Source organism: Stegastes partitus, unplaced genomic scaffold (genome assembly GCF_000690725.1).
Source record: "Stegastes partitus isolate 25-593 unplaced genomic scaffold, Stegastes_partitus-1.0.2 Scaffold559, whole genome shotgun sequence".
Taxonomy (NCBI): Eukaryota; Metazoa; Chordata; class Actinopteri; family Pomacentridae; genus Stegastes; species Stegastes partitus.
The window spans coordinates 155,553-175,017 of record NW_007578290.1 but is presented as its reverse complement, the minus strand read 5'-3'; the positions used below and the strand labels follow the sequence as shown (position 1 = coordinate 175,017).

Here is a 19,465-nt window from a genome sequence, read left to right as displayed (position 1 = left end):
GTCCGTACATCCTATCATCCTTGCATCCTACCGTCCTTACATTCTATCAATCTTACATCCTATCGTCCTTACATCCTACCGTCCTTACATCCTACCGTCCGTACATCCTATTGTCTTCCACATCCCCCAACACTGTCTTTCCTCATTAAATCTCTAAACTCAGTTGATTGTGGTGTGGTCCTTGGTAGTAAAATAATACTGAAGATATTTAGAAAATGTGATTAAACTGTCAAAGGCTACCTGTGCAGCAGGAAAAGGCCAAGGACTGGTTTTAGGAAGCTTTGTGATGGCTCCATGTAGGGTTAGGATGCTTGTGTGTTCTGGTCTCTGGGCGTGGCCTCACCCTACAGGACAGGCAGCCGGCAGCCTACCTGGTCAACTTCTGCAGTCTAAGAATGCTGACTTCTCCATCGATTCTCGCCACGTTGTTCTGTCACCCTCTGACCGAACCTTATGCCTCGCTTCATTACGTGCACTCCGCCTGCTGCTGGCTGGCTCCACCTACCTCGTCTTCTGCCGCTCTTTGTTATGAGCTGCCGTTTTTCACTGCCGTCTCAGCACGTCTGTCCATCAGCTCGGGTTCTGGCCAAACCTTCAAGTGTTCTGCAGTCATCCACACTCATCCTCTACGTAGGCACTTGTTAAGTGGTGACTCCAGTTCAGGACTCCAGTAAGTGCCGTGTTCAGGCTACAGCCTCCTAACTGGTGCACAGGCTCTAAACAGGATTCTTTAATAAACATGTACGTTTGTGTAATCACTACATTTCATGACCTGGAATGACTAACGGGGGAAACTTCTCAGGGTTTTTATAGCGGTGATGTGACAGACTTAAACAGTGACAGTGTCTCCTCCTCTGACTCCAGACCTGTGCAGTGGATGAGTGCAGTGTGACGGGACTCCACGCCCATCATCCCAGAGACTGCCTCTTTTATCTGAGGGATTGGGAACCTTCCAGACTGCAGGCTTTACTGAAGGTACAGATGTATACACACAGACACACCTCATGTGCTCAGGCTGTGGTTAGCCATAGGAAGGTATGGCAGCTGCTTAAGGCACCACCAGCTTCAGGGGTACTAGATAAAGGAGTTATTATCAGAGAATCTTTCTACAAGTGGTCTTTGTTTCACATAGAAACAGTCTGTCGCCTAAAAAAACTTTTCCATGCAGCTCCGTGTAATGGAGGTGATTGAAACTAGTCTGTGGTGTGCACTGCATTGAAATATGAACCTCCAGAAACAGTGTGCACACAGGAATAGTACCCAATACATCTATGGGGTGTTACGGATCGGGTCAGAGACTCAGGAGCAACAGAGACACGGCAACAAGAATTAAAGTTTACACTATGAGTTTACAAAATACATACAGGAAACACTGAAACACACGAGAACTGGCAGGAAACAAGCTCCAGCCCAGAGTGTACAGCGACTAGACAGACAACAAGAGTGAACAATGATCTCCAGTGAGGGGACTAACCGGGCCTCGGTACCACCAAACTAGGATAACTCAGGATTAAATAAAGCGCACCTGACGTGACAAACAAAGCCGATGCCAGCACGCCGAAAATACACAAGCACTAAACAATATGGACTAAACAGAAAGTGAGTAAGGTAGCAGTGGATGGAGAGGAAGGAAGGTGAGTGTAGGTGGCGTGGTGGAGGTCTCCAGGAGTGACCAGGTAAAGGTGGATGGCTGGCAGGCTTCACATGGAGCGTACGGGGAGGCTCAGGAACTGAGGCACCAGATGCAATGATTAGTTGTAAAAGAACCCAGAACTGATTAGAAACTGAACACGGGCCAGTTCTGCAGTCCGGCGTTGAGCAGTGGTCAGTGGCTTTTATTTTACGCCACGCTCACGCCCACCTGGGGGAAAGGGGAGAGACCAGCACCACACCAGTCTGGATGTGGAGGCTTCCTGTTGTCATGTGTTCTCCGTTCTGCTTTCTGAGGTTTGTCTCATGTTGGGTTTTGCACCTCAGTGTGATAAATAACTGTTGGTTGTTCTTTCTGGACTCACAGAACAACGGAGTGGCCTTCAACACCGAGCCTCCTCCTGTAACACAGACAGGTAGGACAACACTTCCCACCGTGTCTTTTACCTTTTTAAAGCCGTGTCATGACATATAACATGTTTTATTTACTTTGAAATCTTTAAAGTGACGAGAGCCCAGTCCCATTCAAATCAGAGGAGTCCAGTAGAGAGCCTGATAACTGGAAACAGGAAGTCCACCCATGTGCAAGTGGAACGTTTCTCATAATTTGCAGTAGTTCTTGTTCCTTCTCCAGAGACCATTAAAATGATAAAAAATAAGATGAAAACAACAACCATGATGGTGCCATTACAGCTAAGAGAGGAGCTGCTATCTGAAGTGTGAACATCCTCCGTGTCTCCACGTCTCGTTCATCACCTCTGATCATGTCATTAGTGAAGTGGGGTCCTCTGGGACCCTCAGACCTGCACAAAGTCACACAACCAACAGAGTGAAGGTGGTTCTGTGCAGGTGGCCAGACGTCTAACTCAGAATTCATCCATCAGTTTTTATGATTCTAATTTAGAATCACTATTTCTGAGTGCTTTCTGTGTGTCTTGGTATTTCCAGCGGCCCGGCCGTCTTCCACAGCATTTCCTGTGTGAGCTCATCCTTTGTGAAAATAGTGGTTTCACATCTGGAGACAAACTCACATGATGGCTTTGATTGGCAGATGGAGATTCTGTCCTTACATTTGGTTTGTAGTTATGATACAGCTTTTGAAATTTCCAAGCTGACGTGGTCCAGGCACCTTTGAACACAGCTGGCACGGCTTCAGTCTGGTTATCAGGGACTGTGTATGTTTTAAACACAGCAACAGTCCCTTTACTCATCATTCCTAATTATACGTGTCTGATTTTAGTTGAAGCTGGAATAGATCCGAGCAGTAAAAACAGGTCAGACAGGACATCCTTTCCAAAGCGTCTGGTTTTGTAAGAGTTGTTCATTTTGTGGGTCCATTACCCTTTTGCTCCTTGCTTTGTCATTTCTTGTCCCATAACCTCGTTCCTTTCTTTCTTCAGGCCTGTGTGGGGTGATAGAACAGAAGGATGAGGGCGGGCAGCAGCCAGACTCCGCCTGTGGAGCTCAGACCCAACCGGGACATGCTGGACTCTGCGAGTATGACGGCTTTATTCAGGCTTATTTGCTCTTAACATCAATCTCTCTCAATCATTCGCCCAACCTTTGCTCTGTGTGATGAATTGTTGGGGGAAGGCTGGGGACCCCCTGGACAGGCTGCAGTCTGTCACTGGCATAGCGTGGCTCCACCTCCAGGCAGCCAGAGGCCTGATCTGGACGCTCAACACAACACAGCTTTTAGCAAAGACATGGCCGCCGCTCACCTGAATAACTTCTCACTTGACACCTAGCAATACACCTGCCCAACGTGAAGTACGAACGGTTGTGCAGAAAGGCAAAGAGCAGACGTGCAGACACAGATTCCTTCATTTATTAGTGAGATGACATACAGACACATGACTACACTGGACTTGGTTTAAACTAGCTGTGTGGTGCTCAGGCCACTGAACGGGCCTGTAGCAGAGGCTGGTGGATCTGTGAGGTCTAGTCCAGCATCTAGCCGGTCAGCGTGACCAGCATCACTAGATAAAAACCACTCACCCCTTTGGACGTCCCCCTTGTTATTGCTTGTCAGCACTGAATCATTGTCAGTTTAATTTGTTGGGTTTTTCTGACAAGAATTTACCAAAAAAAGGAAAAAAGGAACAGAATGGAGTTTGTTGGCATCCCGCTCATGGCCGTCTGCTGCAGGTCCTTCCCTCACCTTCCTGTCCGATCACAGAACCGCTGCTCTGTCAGCTGCTCACCAATATGTGGTTTTAATCTCAGTAGTAGCATCACATGCTCTGCTCTATGCTAATGCTAGTCTGGTGGTGTTGTGGTGTCCAGGAAGCATTACCGGGAGTATCTGGTCAGCTTGATCAACAGCAGCTCCATCGACCCCGCCCCCCTCTACAGCTCCACCGAGCTGCTACTGGCCTGCAGGAGGTACAAGGTGGATGATGGCCGCCGGGACGGAGAGGACACCTTCACCTTCTACTGCAGGCTGCTGGAGGTCAGTGGTCTCTAACTCTGCCAGCCACCTTTGGTTCAGATGTAGACATCTGTTGTTGTGTGTCGAACACAGGCATTAATATTGTTCAGAGGAGTAACCTGAGAGTAGCACAGCCCTCACTGCCCCTCCCTGGGTCCCCAACACACCTGCAACAACAGTAACGAGCTTCATGTCAGTTATCGTGATTCTACATCTGATTCAGTCTGGAAGAGTTTCTGATGTTTTTACCTCAAGTTTGTCTCTTGTTTTGATGCTGTTCCTGTTAGAAGGCTTGCACATGTAAAGGAGAAATTCCAGATGTTAGAGCCACTGTGAGATGATTCAAATGACAATCGTTCATAAGTCCATCCCTGCTCTCTGCACTGCTTCCTCCTCTGCAGGGTCGTGTCGACTCCACACATAAGCAACCAACCAGCACATCTGGAACTACAACTAATATTTATTCTCTAACTTTCCTTTTTTGTGCACTTCTACACTATTGGCTGGTTTAACCTGGCAGAGCCTGTAAAGAAAAAAATAACAGATCAAGTGGGAACAGAACAGATTTCAGGAGTAGGTCCTCAGACTGCATCTCTGGAACCCGACTTTCTCATGACAGCATCAAATTAGATTCACTTAAATTACATTTAAAAACCATACGTACATTGGTTTGTGTAACTAGACCATGAGGTTCACGTATCACTGACTGACTCAGAGATGGGAGTTGTCATGACCGTTTCAGGGTTTGGTTTTTTGTTTTTTTAATTTCAATTCACCCAGAACCAGAGCTCATGTGATCGACGGTGCCATGACGAGAAACAGCACTGAATATTTCTGGCTTTTATCTCTGAAAGTCCTGATTTATTTAAACATGACCTCATGGAGTGCAGGAAACTTTTTTAAAAAGTTCTTAATGCATCAACCTGAACATTCAGATCCTCCTTTATATATTCATAGTTCATGATATGAACATTTTGAGGAGGTCAGGGGTGAGCCCCTGAGGATCTGAGATGGAACAACTCCACATTGAATTCTTTTTTTGTTTTCCTTAAACCGTGCCTGGATCTCTGTGCAGCAGGAAGCACTAAGCTGCTGGATCCTGCTGCCATGACGGGCTGGATCTCCAACAGCGTGTAGTCAGTGGTCGGTGTCCCAGTAGCATGCACATGAAAGCAGGATCCACGTTTTCCCACCAGAACATTTCCCAGAGCGTCACACTGTCTCTGCTAGCTTCTTTGCTTATTCCCAGCTGTCTATGTGATGACATGGAAACGCACGAGGCCACCGTCCTCCATTCAACCAGTGGTCCACGCCGCCCTACACAGCAGTCTGTGATGCACTGTGTGCTCTGACACCTTTATCTCATCGCCAGTATTCAGGGTTTTTAGCAAATGTTGTACCTGAGCTCTGCTGGATACTGATTATTGGTCTCCCCATGAGCTCCCCGTGGCTCAGAGGTTTGGGATTTCTCCATCATGCTAATTCATCTTCAGTGACAGAACAACAATGCTGAGGCTGGAAGTTTTGAACAAGAAAAAGCATGGATTCATGTGGAAGTGCCATGTTTAATTCTGTGGTTTTTCTCCAGAAACTGATGGATGAAGTACCACTTGGTGAAAAGGTGCCACGCAAGAAATGATGAACGCCCAACTTCCTGTTCAGCTGTGACCCTGTTGAACTTTCAACCTAAACCCAGCAACAGAAGACAAGATAGCAGCCGTGTCCCTCAGGTTCTGCATCTGTTAGTATCTGCCAGTGTTCTTGTGATGGTGTCGGACCATGAGCAGCTCTGTCTGAGGACGTACAGTTCTCCTGGATCACTGGCTCACTGTCAGATGAGACATCTTTAGACTGGACAGCAGCTCTGACCAAAACTAAACTAATAAACAAATATTAATGTATGAAACATAATGAGGCTTTGCTGTTACCTTTTTTTCTCAAATTATCATCCAGCATTTTAAAATGAAACCCTGGAATGTGGATTTGTCGATGGACTGAACCAGTCTGTAGGTCTCCTCCAGGCTACCAGACCTGATCCAGGTCCACCCACCAACACAGCATTCATAGACATGTACTGGACTGTGTTCTGAAACATTCTAAATGTTGTTCCAGAAAGCTGAAAATGATTTTAAAATACATATATATATATTTAGCTCAAGGGAAAAAAAACTTGAGAAGATGAACTTGGTCAGAACGTTGCATTTAGAAAATCCTAGAAAGTCCTCGTGTGTGTAAAAGCCATCCAGCTTTCAGTAAACGCTCATGGAGATGTTATAAATCAAACACACGCTCCGTTCAGTGACCCGTCCAGCTGTTGTTTGGCTGTGGTTCACGTCTGTTATCAGGTCGTGACTCTGGTCGTGCATGTTTCTGTTGTTGTAAAGCCAGTGTTGTTCTCCTTGTCCAGAGCCTGCAGGCCTGGACATGGATCTGATTGGTCAGTGGGTGGGCTTGTTGACCAGGTCTGGTCTGATCCACTGAACTGGAGCAGGGTAGCAGTTAGCAGCAGCTAACCAGGAAACCAAGTTAAACCAAAGATATCTTCCTAACTGTAACTACAGCGACTGGTTCCAGCTCCTGACGGCGTCTCCATGATTCCTGCCTGTGATGCACATTTGGTTTGTTTTGTTGACGTTGTGTAAAATGAAATGCTTTAATTACATATTTACACCCGCAGAATGTCTGACGGGTTCTGGAGATAAAGACCACCTCGCAGAGCAGCTGGAGGAGCTGCTCACTCAGACTGCATGTTGTGTTCTGTGTCCAAATAAAGGTTCATCTGAGACCTTGTCCCACATGTTTCACTTGAGTCATTGCTGCCTGTTCAGCCTCTGCACATACAGAAGACAACTGTCGAGTCCAAGTCTCCCTGAGTACTGACATACAGACGTACCGTCTGATGTGGCTCCTCTCTGCTCTCCCTCAAAGACAAAGGACTTCTTATGACACATGTTTAAGAAGATGCTGCTGAGATATGTGTGGAGTGTGTACTCACTGCTTATTATGACTAAAATAACTCATCTTTTGAATACAGCTGTAGCTGAACTGTCTCTACAGTCAGGTGTCACCTCGTTGTTCGTCCTACGTGGTTCCTCTTGAAGGACTGGAAAAGACACCAAATGGCTCCTTGTGTCAGCGACTCCATGCTGAGCAGGTACAAATTAGAATAACCTCAAAAATAATAAGCTCATTAGGAAGATGCGTACCAAGTTATAAACAAAGTCATTTTATCATCTATAACCCGAACCCTCTCTTCTATAAGGTCGGACTTCTTTCTGGCCTCCAGCTCGCTGGTAGAAGAACGCAGCTTAAAATCACTTCTGCACTGGCTTCACGTCCCAGAGCCTGACGCCCTGTCAGTCTTCATTTAGTTCTATATAAGGACAAAACTCCTAGTTTGTAGTTTGGGTTTGAAATATATATTTTCTGGCACACCACGTAGGATATGCTTTCAGTTCAATTCAGTTAATTTAAATGTTATTCATGAAGCGCCCGTTCACACCACAGGTCCTCTCGTAGCATTCACATGGTGACGCACAGACCGACCAATTCAGAACAAAGAACAGAGACGCCAACAATCCAGAGTTGCTTTTGGATTCCCTGTGAGCCAGCAGACGGCAGGAAGGGACCGAAAAAAAAAGAAAAGACGAAGTCCTATAACGGGGAGGAGAAAACAGAACCTCAGCCAGAAGCAGACTGAGGGGGGGTCGGGTGAGACGAGGGCTGTGACGCCAGCGAGCTGTGATCTAAACGGTAGGCCGAGCACACAGCTTCAGCAGCTCTAAGATGGTTTTGTTTTCTTATTTGAGGGTTTTCTTCACAGCATCTCTTGCCTCATGTTATGGTGGCCGGCTGTGACTCAGGCGGCACAGCTGCTGGTCCACTAATCGCAAGGTTGTTGGTTCGATGCCCCGCCCTCCACACGTCCACATGTCCATGTGTCTGTGGGCAGGCAGGCACTAACCCTAACCCCCTAACCCCATGACAGCTCTGTCGCCACTGGTGTGTGAATGAGTGAATGAGAAACAGATTGTAAAGCGCTTTGAATAAAAGCTAATGTAAGTGCAGACAATTTACCATTTAAAAAGAAAACAAAGTAAAAACTCAAACAGCAACGACTAAACAGTTCAACACAAGAGTCGGTTTAACAACATGTCTGCATTTTTATACACATACATACATGCATACATATATATATATATAATCCATCCATCATCTCTACACCTTAATCCTCACCAGGGCCATGGGGGGGTGGAGTCTATCCCAGCTGACTCAGGGTGAAGGCAGGTTCACCTGGACAGGTAACCAGTCTATCACAGGGCTACACCTAGAGACAGACAACCAAGCACACTCACATATATATATATGTATATATATGAAATATACAAAAAGAACTCATAGGTGCAGCACAACGATCCAGAACAGTGAGTTGGAAGCCCAGTGGTGCTGGAACAGCTGCATGTGCTGCTTTCTCCTTAATGACAGAGTTCAGGATTTGCCACTGGGTGAACATTTTGCATTTACAGGACCCGTTAGACTGCTTCCACTTTGTTTATTGTCATGAGTTCATGATTCATGCCAGCGCCCTGTTTCTACAGCCTGTCTGTTCTCTGCTGTTGGTAAAGCAGATGGTGGAGGATCCAGCAGGTCGATGGTCTGTCCTTCCCTGAGTTTCAGAACTGCCTCCTTCAGACGCCACCTGCAGGGAGGGACAGACACAGTTTGTCCAGATCAGTACCCACCAGGCACCGACTATGTAAATGCATTAGATCTCCACATATCCCAGGTTTATTTGGGATATGTGGAGATAATCAGCTAAAGAGCTCATTTTCCCCATGGCGCTGTCACAGTACATCACGTGTTCAGACACACTGCTTTCAAAATGTGACAATAAAACTGATTTCCATGAGACTAATTACTGTTTCACATGCGTGTCACGCTGATGCTGAGGGAGAAGATATTGTATGAATCAGCCGTATGACCCATACCAGACTGTCAAAGCACTGGCTGCCACACACTGAACACCCATCAGTCCCGTACATAACACACCACTGTTACAATAGACTGAACAACGATCCATCTCCACATCACCTGCGGGGCACTCACCTGTTGCTATCAGGGTCTCTACATGAAGACGTATACAGGTAGCCCCCAGTTTTGGACCCAGTTACAGGGATCTTTATCTGCAAAACAATGCAAGTGGAAGCTAGTTTGGTTGACTCAGCACAGTGATGAAAGACACACGGGTCAGACAGCAGAGGAAGGACTGATAGTCTCAACAGTCGTAGCAGTAGTTTAGCTGTAGCATCCCGCAGAGCACAACAACAGAGGCCTGGACCATGAAGCAGCAAACTGTTCTCACTTTTAGAGTTTACCTGGCACACACTCACCACTCAGGAAGAGACGGAACGCTCAGAGAAAGTCATGGATGCACTGGGATCAGTGAGCTGCTGACTGAGTTATCACGTCTGCTATTCTGTGTGAGGAAACATGTGGCCACTGTGCCGTTGATGATGAACAATGAGCGTGATCACATGTTTCCATCCAGTCACACTGAGGCGGTGACAGAAGAAGCGGCCGTTGCGCTGAGACATGCAGCCACCAGGTGGCGCTGTGCTGTCCAGGGTCCTGAGCCGTACATCTGATTAGATTATGGTATATCTATTATTTGTTTGAAGCAATAACGCAATCGATGATGACTGGGGGCTGCAGGGTGGCGCAGTTGGTAGCACTGTTGCCTCGCAGCAAGAAGGTTGCCGGTTCGCGTCCCGGTGGGGGCACCGGAATCTTTCTGCGTGGAGTCTCCATGTTCTCCCCGTGCAGCGTGGGTTCTCTCCGGGTTCTCCAGCTTCCTCCCACAAGGTTCAAAAACATGTTGAGGTTAACTGGTGATTCTAAATTGTCTGTAGGTGTGAATGTGAGTGTGCTTGGTTGTCTGTCTCTAAGTGTGGCCCTGTGATAGACTGGTGACCTGTCCAGGGTGTCCCCTGCCTTCGCCCTAAGTCGGCTGGGATAGGCTCCAGCCCCCCCGCGACCCTAATGAGGATTAAGCGGTGTATAGATAATGGACGATGACTGGCGAAACGTGAGCGTGCGCCGTGAGCGCGCCTTTTATACTCGTGGTGTGGGGTGATGTGCGCCCGCCGTGCGTTTGATTTAGTTCCTGAGCTGTGAGTGTGTGCGCCATGCGGCTGTGGCTCAGGTGGTAGAGCGTTGTCCTCTGATCATAAGGTTGGTGGTTCAATCCCCTCCACAGTCCAAGTGCCCTTGGGCAGGACACTGGACCCAAAGTTGCTCCCGATGGCAGGCAGCAGCTCTGTCACTGTTGGTGTATGAATGTGTGAATGAGAAACAGTGTAAAGCGCTTTAGAAGTGCAGTCCATTTACCATTTACATGGGGGCGCTTGCTCCCTCATTGACGTGCATCTTAAACCACGGATTTTCTTCCCACAGTATTTATAAAACTGCACGTCTCACCAGCAAACTCCTGGCGGGGAGCAGGTTGCAGTCGCTGTGTCGCTGTTCGCAGAGAAGTCGTAGAATCTCTTTGACGTGTCAGAGATCCTCCCTATGAGCTCGCGGGCTGTCTGAGACCTCCACATTTTCCTTGCGTGGCACGTTCCACTTTGCAGGTATTTTGGACGCAGACGGGCCGTAGGAGCCATACGGCCGGGTGTGACCGAGGCTTATGTGATGGCGCTATTTTACTGTTAACTAACCCTTTATGGTGTAATATTCTGGTACAGTCTATGCATTGCACCCCACATGGAGTCAGTCGGCGATGCCGAAAAAAACACTGCCTCCACTGCAGCTAATAAAAAACCCTCATTAGAAAACAGATGAGTTTATTGGTATTTTTCACAATGAATCTTCAATCAACATTAAATTCACTTTGATTTGCCCAAAAACTAAAGTGATCTCCATATGTCCTCCATTATGGGACAGTGCCAGCCCTAAATGCACCTCCCTAATATCATGTTCAAATGAATGAAGTCTGACGTTGTAGAGCTCTGATGTGCAGCTGCAGAAACAAGCACCTGTACTGAGATGCACTGAGTGGTGAAAGTAGTGTTTTAGCTTCAGTGATCAACAGGTTCCTGCTCCTCTCTCATCATGGCAGGAACACCCTCATGCATTTTTATATTTACCTGTGCAGTGTGCTGAGCTACACGGTTGCTCCTGTCAGTCAGATGGATGTTGTGGACCTTCAGAGGTGGAGCCCCCAGGCTCTCCATGGCAACCACACACGCCTCCAGCTCCTGCAGCGCCAGTCTGTGGTAGTCTGACTCAGCAAACCTTTCTAATTGGACAGAAAGGTACATGGGAGTGAACAAAACGCTGCTTTACTGTGCATTGGCCATAAAAACTTTCTAGCAGCAGGTTTCTATTCAGCAGAAGCTGAGGCCACAGCTGGTGGCTCATGGACACCATCCAGGCTGTGGAGACGCTATGAGCAGCTGAACTGTTACGCACAGAGTCAGATATGAAAGCTACTGAACTCACAAATCAAGTTAAAGTGAGTTTTAGGTCAGACACATAAAACTACAGAACTCAAGAATAAAAAACTTAAGAAGCTCCACTTTTCCCCAGAAGCACAGATAAAAGAGCCCGCACTGACTTCATGGACAGACTGGAAACGAAGCTCTGAAGCAAGAAACACAGAAACACAGACATCATGCACACTGGAGACAGATAAGGGACATGGGAAGGCTTCAGCCAGGAGGAGGGAAGGTCTGACAGGAGGCAGGACAAAGACAGAGAACGTCAGGTGACTCATGAGACAGGTGAAACTACTGAGGACAGAAGCTCAGACAGCAGCAGGTAAAAGCACCAATAAGAAATAAATGGAACACAAGAACAGAACGCTGTGCTCACTCTGAAGCAGGTAGTACATGGTGCCGACCCCTCCACCGGTCAGCATCGTGGTGAAGATGGTGAGCTGCTGCAGATGGCTGGTGGAGACCCTCATCTTTCTCCTGACAGGGAACCACACTGGTCGTTAATACACACAACACCTGAGTGGGTTTTGTAATACGGGACTCTTGGTCACACTGTGCTGCGTGTTGTGGTGCGTGAGTTCTGGTTCTGGACCTCTGAGAACACATTAGATTTATTGTTTCCTTCAGAGGAGAACATTTCTGTCCCATCAGTTTCACATCTGGAGCAGAACCAGTCCACAGCAGCATGTACATCCTCCGCTGATGTCTCCGTGTTGTCAGCGTTTAACCGTCTGACCTCCACGGTGGTTGCTAGTGACACCTGCTGGTGGCTCTACACATGTTGTCCATTTGGACAGAAACTCTGTGAAGCTCTCATGGTTTCCAAAACATTAATTAGTAGCCCTTTAACTAAAATAATCTCTATACATATATATATTTATGACCCGAACGTTTATCTCCAGCTGTGAACGGATTCACCCACTAAGCGCTCTGCCGGCGTTTCTAACACGTTTCATTTTTATTTTGACGGTTTAACGGGACTTCCGGGTCGCCTATCATTTTATCTGGGATCTTTATGAGTGAAACTGACGGGTATAAATCAGACTAAAAGGAAAACCTTTGTTCCACTTGATTCTCGGACAGTGAGTCGTGCTGAAACAGCCGCAGCCTGCAGCTCCAGCCGTTATTTCACAGACCTGTGGTCACAGCACTCACCTTGTTGTCGACTCTGCCGCTCTACTACCGCATACGTCACACAGGCTGCGACCAATCGGGTGTGAAGGGGCGCTCCTTTCAGTCTTCGGAGTGTCCCTGAGGAGAGAAGAAGCGGACGGTGGACATCCGAATAATTTAGTCCGGTTTGTTTTCAGCAGTTACTCCACTTACTGTACTTCAGCTATTGTTGTTGTTGTTGTTGTTGTTGTTGTGTTGTGTGTGTGTGTGTGTGTGTGTGTGTGTGTGTGTGTGTATTAGTGGTGGGACATGATTAAAAATGTATCTAATTAATTAGATTAATTAATCATATTTTTATCAAACAGGAATATTTGACACACAAAACAAAAACAAAGCTTTTTAATTCAGACACATTTTGGTGACGACTGACTTGATGAACAGACGTACACGAGAAGCTCTTCATCTGTGTTTGCATCCACTGCAGTCACAGATTAGAGCAAACTCAGAGCGCAGGTACACACACACACACACACACATATACAAATACATGTATGTTATATTGAACATGTTCAGACTTTTTAACTCTTTGTTGCCCAGTTTGCAAACAACCAGCTCTGATCCAAGCTGCATCTGGAAGTTAAAAGACAAACAAACAAACAAACAAACAAACACCTTTCACCCAACCAGCCCAGCACTGCAGTCTGGTCTTCATCAGCATCTTCTATGCAGCTGGCAAACAAACTGTGGGTGCATTAGCGCCACCTGCTGGCTAAAGTCTGTGCATCGGTGTGACTGGTGTGCCAGGAATGAGAGAAATGAGAGAAGTGAGACACCTTATTTATTTAATGCATTATTGTTTCTGTGGTTAAATAATGGAGATTAACGTCGAAGTCAGGCTGCAGGGTGGCACAGTTGGTAGCACTGTTGCCTCGCAGCAAGAAGGTTGCCGGTTCGCGTCCCGGTGGGGGCACTGGGATCTTTCTGCGTGGAGTTTGCATGTTCTCCACGTGCAGCGTGGGTTCTCTCCGGGTTCTCCGACTTCCTCCCACACAGTCCAAAAACATGTTGAGGTTAATTGGTGATTCTAAATTGTCCGTAGGTGTGAATGTGAGTGTGCTTGGTTGTCTGTCTCTAAGTGTAGCCCTGTGATAGACTGGCGACCTGTCCAGGGTGTCCCCTGCCTTCGCCCTAAGTCGGCTGGGATAGGCTCCAGCCCCCCCGCGACCCTAATGAGGATTAAGCGGTGTATAGATAATGGATGGATGGATGGAACGTCGAAGTCGTCTGTGACCACAGAGCCTGTAGATGAAGCCTGGTAACTGTCGTCATGACCACCGTCTCTATGTCCAGTTGTGGCGTTTAGGTTTTCTCCGGCCAGCGGACACAGTGACGGCGTGCTCGTGTCCAGCTCCCTGCATGGTGCTGCCCACCACAGCTATCTGTACAGACAGGCAGCTGTTATCAGTCACCAGTGTGTGGGTGCGTCTCACGCTGGTTCTGAATTCTGTAGATATCAGACAGTCCAGACATTCGTTAAACAGTCTCAGAGTTCACTGTTGTAGTATGGGCAGATGCTCATAAAGACGCCTAAACTGGCTGGACGAGCATCTGAGGCTGCAGGTGGTTCGTTGTGCGTTTCCACCTGAAAACGTCGTTAAACTCGACCAGGACCACCTGCAGCCTGAACGGCCTGCAGTGTGGCCCCGACAGGAGTCTGGAAATACAACCAGTCCTCTTCTCTTCATCCCCACAGTGTGAGAAGAACAACTGATCGAGAATGGGAACGTGACCTAGAGTGTAGATCATCTGCTTCTGGCTGTAGCCATGCTGGGAGGCTTTCATTTGAAAACACACCAGAGTGTCAGTCTGTGCTGACTCAGCATTCACTCCTGCAGTCATCACGGCGGCGCTACCAGAGGTCCGCTCAACAGGATGATGAGTTAAAGGCAGCAGGTCTCATTAGTGCTCCATCAGCCAGTGTTTGTGTAAATGGCTGAAAGAGAAATGCACTGAGGCCTGTAGAACCACTTGCAGGAACATGAGGCCCGTTTACAACCTTCCTATTGCACCACCACTTACTGAACCTGCTCAGACCAGCATCCACATGTGGACATCACATGCTGGGTTGATTCTGCTGAGCTGAGGCCTCATGGCCACGTGTGGACTCTCACACCACATCCATGGTGGTGTTGAGTTTTATCCTGATCAGGCTCCAATCAGCCCAAAGAGCAAAGAGAAATAAAAGATGCCCACCGAACAAGAGCTGACGTCAGTAAGGCTCAGCCTGGCTCGGTTCGGCCTGGCTGCTGCTGGAGACTAGCCCCTGGCAGCAGTAAAGCTCCGACAAAGTTTCAGCGACGTCACCTTCGCAGACTGACTAAAGCAGCAGCTGGTTCTGTACTGATAGCTCCGCCCGCACCGATGTTGAGCCGTGGAGCATAACAAGCGCACCCCGTGTTGAGCCGGGCGGTGCTGGCGGACTGCTGGCGGCTACATGCTCGGCTATCTCTGTCCAGCTGACTTCTATCCGTCACACCGACAACAGCTGCGTTTGATCGAGCTGAGGTAAGACAGCCGACGGACGGAGCCGCTCGCTGCTGGGCCCGGCGGGACCGGCCGGGACCAGCAGGACCGGCCGGACCGCTGCTGGGGGCGGACACCGGAGGGAGAAGCTCCGTTCTTGACCTTAACATGTCTGCATTGTGGTTCTACGAGTTATTTCCATCGGTCACATCCCGCAGGTGGAGACTCGTTTGGGCCCGTTTGACGGTCCTCAACTGATACCGTCTGTGATGGAGGGTTTGTACCGTGAATCAGAACCCTCCCGGTGTCCGCCCCCCGGTGGCCGCCTGCTCAGCACCAGCACGTGTTGGAGCAGAGCCGGCTCCAGGCATAGGCAGTGCAGGCAAATGCTCAGGGCGCCGTCATCCACAGGGGGGCGCCACAAGCGGAGGACGGGACGTGGCCGGAATGCACAGGCGGTGTTTGGCTGCAGATCTCAGATCGGTTTATACATTATAAAGCGTGTGAAAGAGTCTGGCGCTCAGGGAAAGAAAGAAGAGCAAGAAAACAGGAAAGAGACGGTAACGGCAATGCCATGGAATTCATTAGCTTCAGCAAGTTGTCTCCAGCCTTATAACAGAGAGACGGCGCTGCTGCCTGAAAAAATTACGCTGCTAATTGGACCGATACGTTGTTTTCGAGGGTATGTAGCGGGAAAATGATCACTTCTCCACGTTGATTGTACCCGGCTAACTGACATGTATTCAGGCTAATATTTATCATCAAGCGCCGATGCAGTTTCTCTACGGTTAGCAGCAAAGACGTCACATTAGCGTCTTAGCGGTTAATGTTAGCCGCGACGACGCTAACGTAACGTCTTCGCTAACGAATAGCAGACCACGGTAGAGAAACTGCATCGGCGCTTGTGGTTAAATATTTGCCTGAATACATGTCAGTTAGCCAGGGAGTGCTGCTAAGACACCCCCGCTACGCTGTCAGACATTTCTGTTGAGAACCCTGTTAAGTTAATGGATCGTAGTTCCTGTTGTCAGAGCAATGCTAACTTGCTAGCTTATTTCAGACGATAGCAATATATATATATATATATATATATATATATATATATATATATATATATATATATATATATATATATAAAAATACAGGATTGTTCAACAGATAAATTGAAGCACTCTAAGTTCTCCTGCCCTCCTGCCATGTGGTTGACAGTGAACCTGCCCTGATCTCACTCTGTGTGTGAATGCCGGTTGACAACCAACCAACCTTTGAACTTTCTGAGCTCCATAGAGCTTCATCATTAAACTAACTGACAATGAGTGACAAACAGCTCATTCACATTTTATTCAGCAACTGAAACATTTTACAGCAAAACTAAACATCTTTCTTTTTACTAGCAAGGGTTTAAAATCAAACAAGAGCAGCTCTACATCAGATTCCTCAGTGGTCCACAGCCCCTTGTTCTGTAGATAGTAGAACATAGATAAGCTATAGAACATGTTTTATGTCTGTTCAAAGTCTTGTTTATATGGTATTTTAAATTTAGGTCACTTGTTTCTTCAGTTTCATTTAGTGTGTTGTTTATACTGAAACAAAAGCTTGAATACATGCAGACAGTTTGTGTTACTGTATAAAAGTTACGAGTGAACTTCACTGTGACGCTAGGGGGCGCCACCTACAGTCTTGCCTCGGGCACCTAACTGGTCAGGGCCGGCCCTGGGTTGGAGTGTGTTGTGATCATGTTGTTGGCCTTATTGTTGAGCGGCTGTGTTTCTTTCTGGAGGTCACGATGCTCGGAGCGGTGGTGGTCGGCATTGGCACTGCGGGCTGGGTGAGGATCCGGGACATGCTGGCTCCAGTGCCCGGTAGTCCTGCAGAGAAGCTGGCTGTCAGAGGATTCATATCCAGGTAACTACACCAGGTCCAGGGCAGAGATGCCGGACAAGTCTGGGCAACCTTGTCCAGGAAAAGAGAAAAGAGTCTCCGGTTCCTGCTGTTGAGGCAGGTCCAGAACCGTCAGTGAGATCTGTGACATGAACACTGTACATCAGCACAAACAGTGAAGCATGGTGGTGGCAGCATCATAACATGGGGGCTTCTTGGCAGCAGCCTGGAAGGCTTGTGCAGGTAGAGGGTGAATGACTGCAGCAAAGTGTAGAAAGATGATGGAGGACGATCTGATGCAGTCTGCAGGGGGACTGAGGCTCTTCAGCAAGTCAGGGACCCAAAGCTGCAGCCACAGCTAAAGACCGCCATGTGACTGTTCTGGAGCGGCCGGGTTAGAACTCAGACGTCAATACAAGAAAGTATTTGTGGACTTGAAAAGGGCTGTTTGCTTCTAATCCCCAGGTGTGCAGGCTGATGGAGGCCTTTCTGCTCAGACTCAGGCTTGAACACTTAATCCTCTGTTCACAGAGTTTCCTGTTTATATTTTGACGTCATCTGCATTACTTTGTAGAAATCTGTTGTTACTTTGACTTTTTGTAAAGTCTTTTTGAAAAGACAAATCATATCGACCAGGATTCAGTGTTGAAAAGCAATAACAGGGAAAAACTTCAAAGAAGAAAAACAGATACTTTCTAGGCCGTGTTCTGTGTTTGACTGCTGAGCTGGACATCAGACTGCACCAGGTTCAGCTATAGAGAGCCTTCACTGAACATCTCCATAGGTGTTGTTCTCGCAGCCTGTCACTGTGTCCACTGAGAAGCACGGTTCTTATAAACACTTCCGAGCCAACACGGTACACCTTGGTGCCAACCAGAGTGCATCACATATGGATCAGATCTTTTTACACACAACGATCGTGAAACCGGAGCAGCAGTTCAGAATGCACAGTCTAGATCCTGACCTTAATGTCAGCATGGATGTGCCCGGTGTGTTTGTGCCAACAGGAGGAGCCTAGACAGCCAGCAGGGAGTGAGTCAGATCTCCGTGGAGGCGGCCATCAGCAGAGAAGACATCCATGTGGCCTTCATCTGCACTGAGAACGTGTCCCATGAAGACAACGTGAGGTGAGACATCTGATATGTAACTGGAAGGAGTCTGAACTGGATTTGTGCCACTAAACACACCTGTACAGTGAACAAATACCTGTAAAGGTAGGAAGAGAGAGTCTACAGCATCAAGGGTCATGAATGGTTGTTGAGCCACTGGATCTAGATCACCTCCTCCTAGAGCTGTCAGTAGGAACCAGATGATATAATCAGGGCTCATCCATGTGCACAGGCATTTATAATCTGCCTGCTGCAGCCCCTGAACTCTTCTGACACCAAATAGTCAGAAGACAAAGGAGCAGAGTCGCTGATCTTCAGTCCTCTGGTCCATTTATGTCCTTCACACAGAGCAGCCTGCAGCCACAGAGCTGGTGGATTGGGTTTTTTTGGCCTTTGTGCCTTTATTTGAGAGTGCAGTTGAGAGAGAGAGACAGGAAGGTGGGGAGAAGAATGGAGGAAGAACCTGCAGAAAAGGGCCATTAGCGGGATTCGAACCCATGACCTCCACATCGGGGACTACAGCCCCTGTTCATGGGACGCCAGCTCAACCAGGTGAGCTGTAGCGGGACCACAGCTGGTGGTTTTAATAGAAAGCACAAACTGGATCAGGGTTCTGTCCACTGGCTATCACCTGATCCCCCTGTGTGGTCCTGAGCTGCTCTGTGACGCTGTGTGATCGTCTCTGCAGGCTGTGGTTTCGTACATCTTGTAAGCTGAATGTTCAGGCTGGCAGGATGCTGTGTCTGCTGGATGTGTGAACACTCGGCTGCTTGAAACGCTGCTGTGGAAGATCACCTGCAACATGGAGTACAGGGCCATGGGTGTCACAGTTTACTCAAAAGAATACGTTTGTTATGGCCTTCAGAACGTTTTGTTGTTCCTGTTTGAACCAAGAACCCTCCTCCTCCTGTCTCTTCAGGATGTTCCTACAGGCAGGGAAGCATGTGTGTGTGGAGTATCCCATGACCATGAACCACAAGGCTGCTGTGGAGCTCTACGGTTTAGCCGAGGAGAAAGGTACCTTTCATTTGTTATTACTCACATGAGAAGGTCAGGAGCTCAGTTTGGAGGAATGCTGTCAAAGAACTGCAGTAGTTCAGGTGTGAAACTAAACTGAACTGAAAGTCAGGTTTGTTCTGGATCCAGTTTCCTGCTGATGGTGGTAGTGGTGTATGAACACTGTGAGGAAGCTGTTTGGGATGAACATCTGCAATCTGCAGCTTCTGGTTGCATTTCCTAAATGACAGCTCAAATCAACA

The 19,465-nt window shown here is 47.8% G+C and overlaps 3 protein-coding genes across 7 annotated transcripts in view; 2 read left to right on the top strand and 1 right to left on the bottom strand.

Annotated features, from left to right (window-relative positions):
* Nucleotides 1-5,863, top strand: part of rnf31 (ring finger protein 31) — a 29,420-nt gene extending 23,557 nt beyond the window's left edge. Inside the window, exons 19-23 of the mRNA XM_008288453.1 lie at nucleotides 865-975; nucleotides 2,018-2,066; nucleotides 3,051-3,147; nucleotides 3,937-4,102; nucleotides 5,670-5,863. Coding sequence (XP_008286675.1) covers nucleotides 865-975; nucleotides 2,018-2,066; nucleotides 3,051-3,147; nucleotides 3,937-4,102; nucleotides 5,670-5,720 — 474 coding nt within the window. The 3' untranslated portion in view covers nucleotides 5,721-5,863. The remainder of the gene's footprint in view (nucleotides 1-864; nucleotides 976-2,017; nucleotides 2,067-3,050; nucleotides 3,148-3,936; nucleotides 4,103-5,669) is intronic.
* A 2,573-nt stretch (nucleotides 5,864-8,436) lies between these two features.
* Nucleotides 8,437-12,774, bottom strand: coa1 (cytochrome C oxidase assembly factor 1). 4 transcript variants are annotated; one of them, XM_008288450.1, is made up of 6 exons: nucleotides 12,736-12,774; nucleotides 11,957-12,057; nucleotides 11,230-11,381; nucleotides 9,188-9,264; nucleotides 8,618-8,780; nucleotides 8,437-8,581 (listed from the first exon to the last, which is right to left on the bottom strand). In XM_008288450.1, the coding sequence occupies exons 2-5, from the start codon at nucleotides 12,048-12,050 to the stop codon at nucleotides 8,648-8,650; spliced, it is 456 nt and encodes a 151-aa protein (XP_008286672.1). In that variant the 5' UTR covers nucleotides 12,051-12,057; nucleotides 12,736-12,774; the 3' UTR covers nucleotides 8,437-8,581; nucleotides 8,618-8,647. The 4 variants fall into 4 exon arrangements, with proteins under 4 accessions (XP_008286672.1, XP_008286673.1, XP_008286671.1 ...); XM_008288451.1 differs by having other exon boundaries at nucleotides 8,437-8,585; nucleotides 8,622-8,780; XM_008288449.1 differs by having other exon boundaries at nucleotides 8,437-8,780.
* Nucleotides 12,775-15,176: 2,402 nt separating this feature from the next.
* blvra (biliverdin reductase A) overlaps nucleotides 15,177-19,465 on the top strand; it is a 6,402-nt gene continuing 2,113 nt past the window's right edge. Inside the window, exons 1-4 of one of the 2 annotated variants that reach the window (XM_008288447.1) lie at nucleotides 15,177-15,258; nucleotides 16,997-17,121; nucleotides 18,105-18,224; nucleotides 19,126-19,223. In XM_008288447.1, the coding sequence (XP_008286669.1) occupies nucleotides 17,003-17,121; nucleotides 18,105-18,224; nucleotides 19,126-19,223 (337 nt within the window). In that variant the 5' untranslated portion in view covers nucleotides 15,177-15,258; nucleotides 16,997-17,002. Of the gene's footprint in view, nucleotides 15,259-15,585; nucleotides 15,777-16,996; nucleotides 17,122-18,104; nucleotides 18,225-19,125; nucleotides 19,224-19,465 lie in introns of those variants that run through there. The other variant, XM_008288446.1, reaches the window with a different exon arrangement.

What these genes read in the sequence shown, in the direction of transcription:
- coa1 (XM_008288449.1), bottom strand. Translation starts at nt 12,050, where the DNA reads ATGAGGGTCTCCACCAGCCATCTGCAGCAGCTCACCATCTTCACCACG. An exon ending in TAGCTCAGCACACTGCACAG is followed by an intron (nt 9,265 to 11,229) that starts GTAAATATAAAA and finishes ATTGTTTTGCAG; the next exon opens with ATAAAGATCCCTGTAACTGG. An exon ending in AGAGACCCTGATAGCAACAG is followed by an intron (nt 8,781 to 9,187) that starts GTGAGTGCCCCG and finishes CCCTCCCTGCAG; the next exon opens with GTGGCGTCTGAAGGAGGCAG.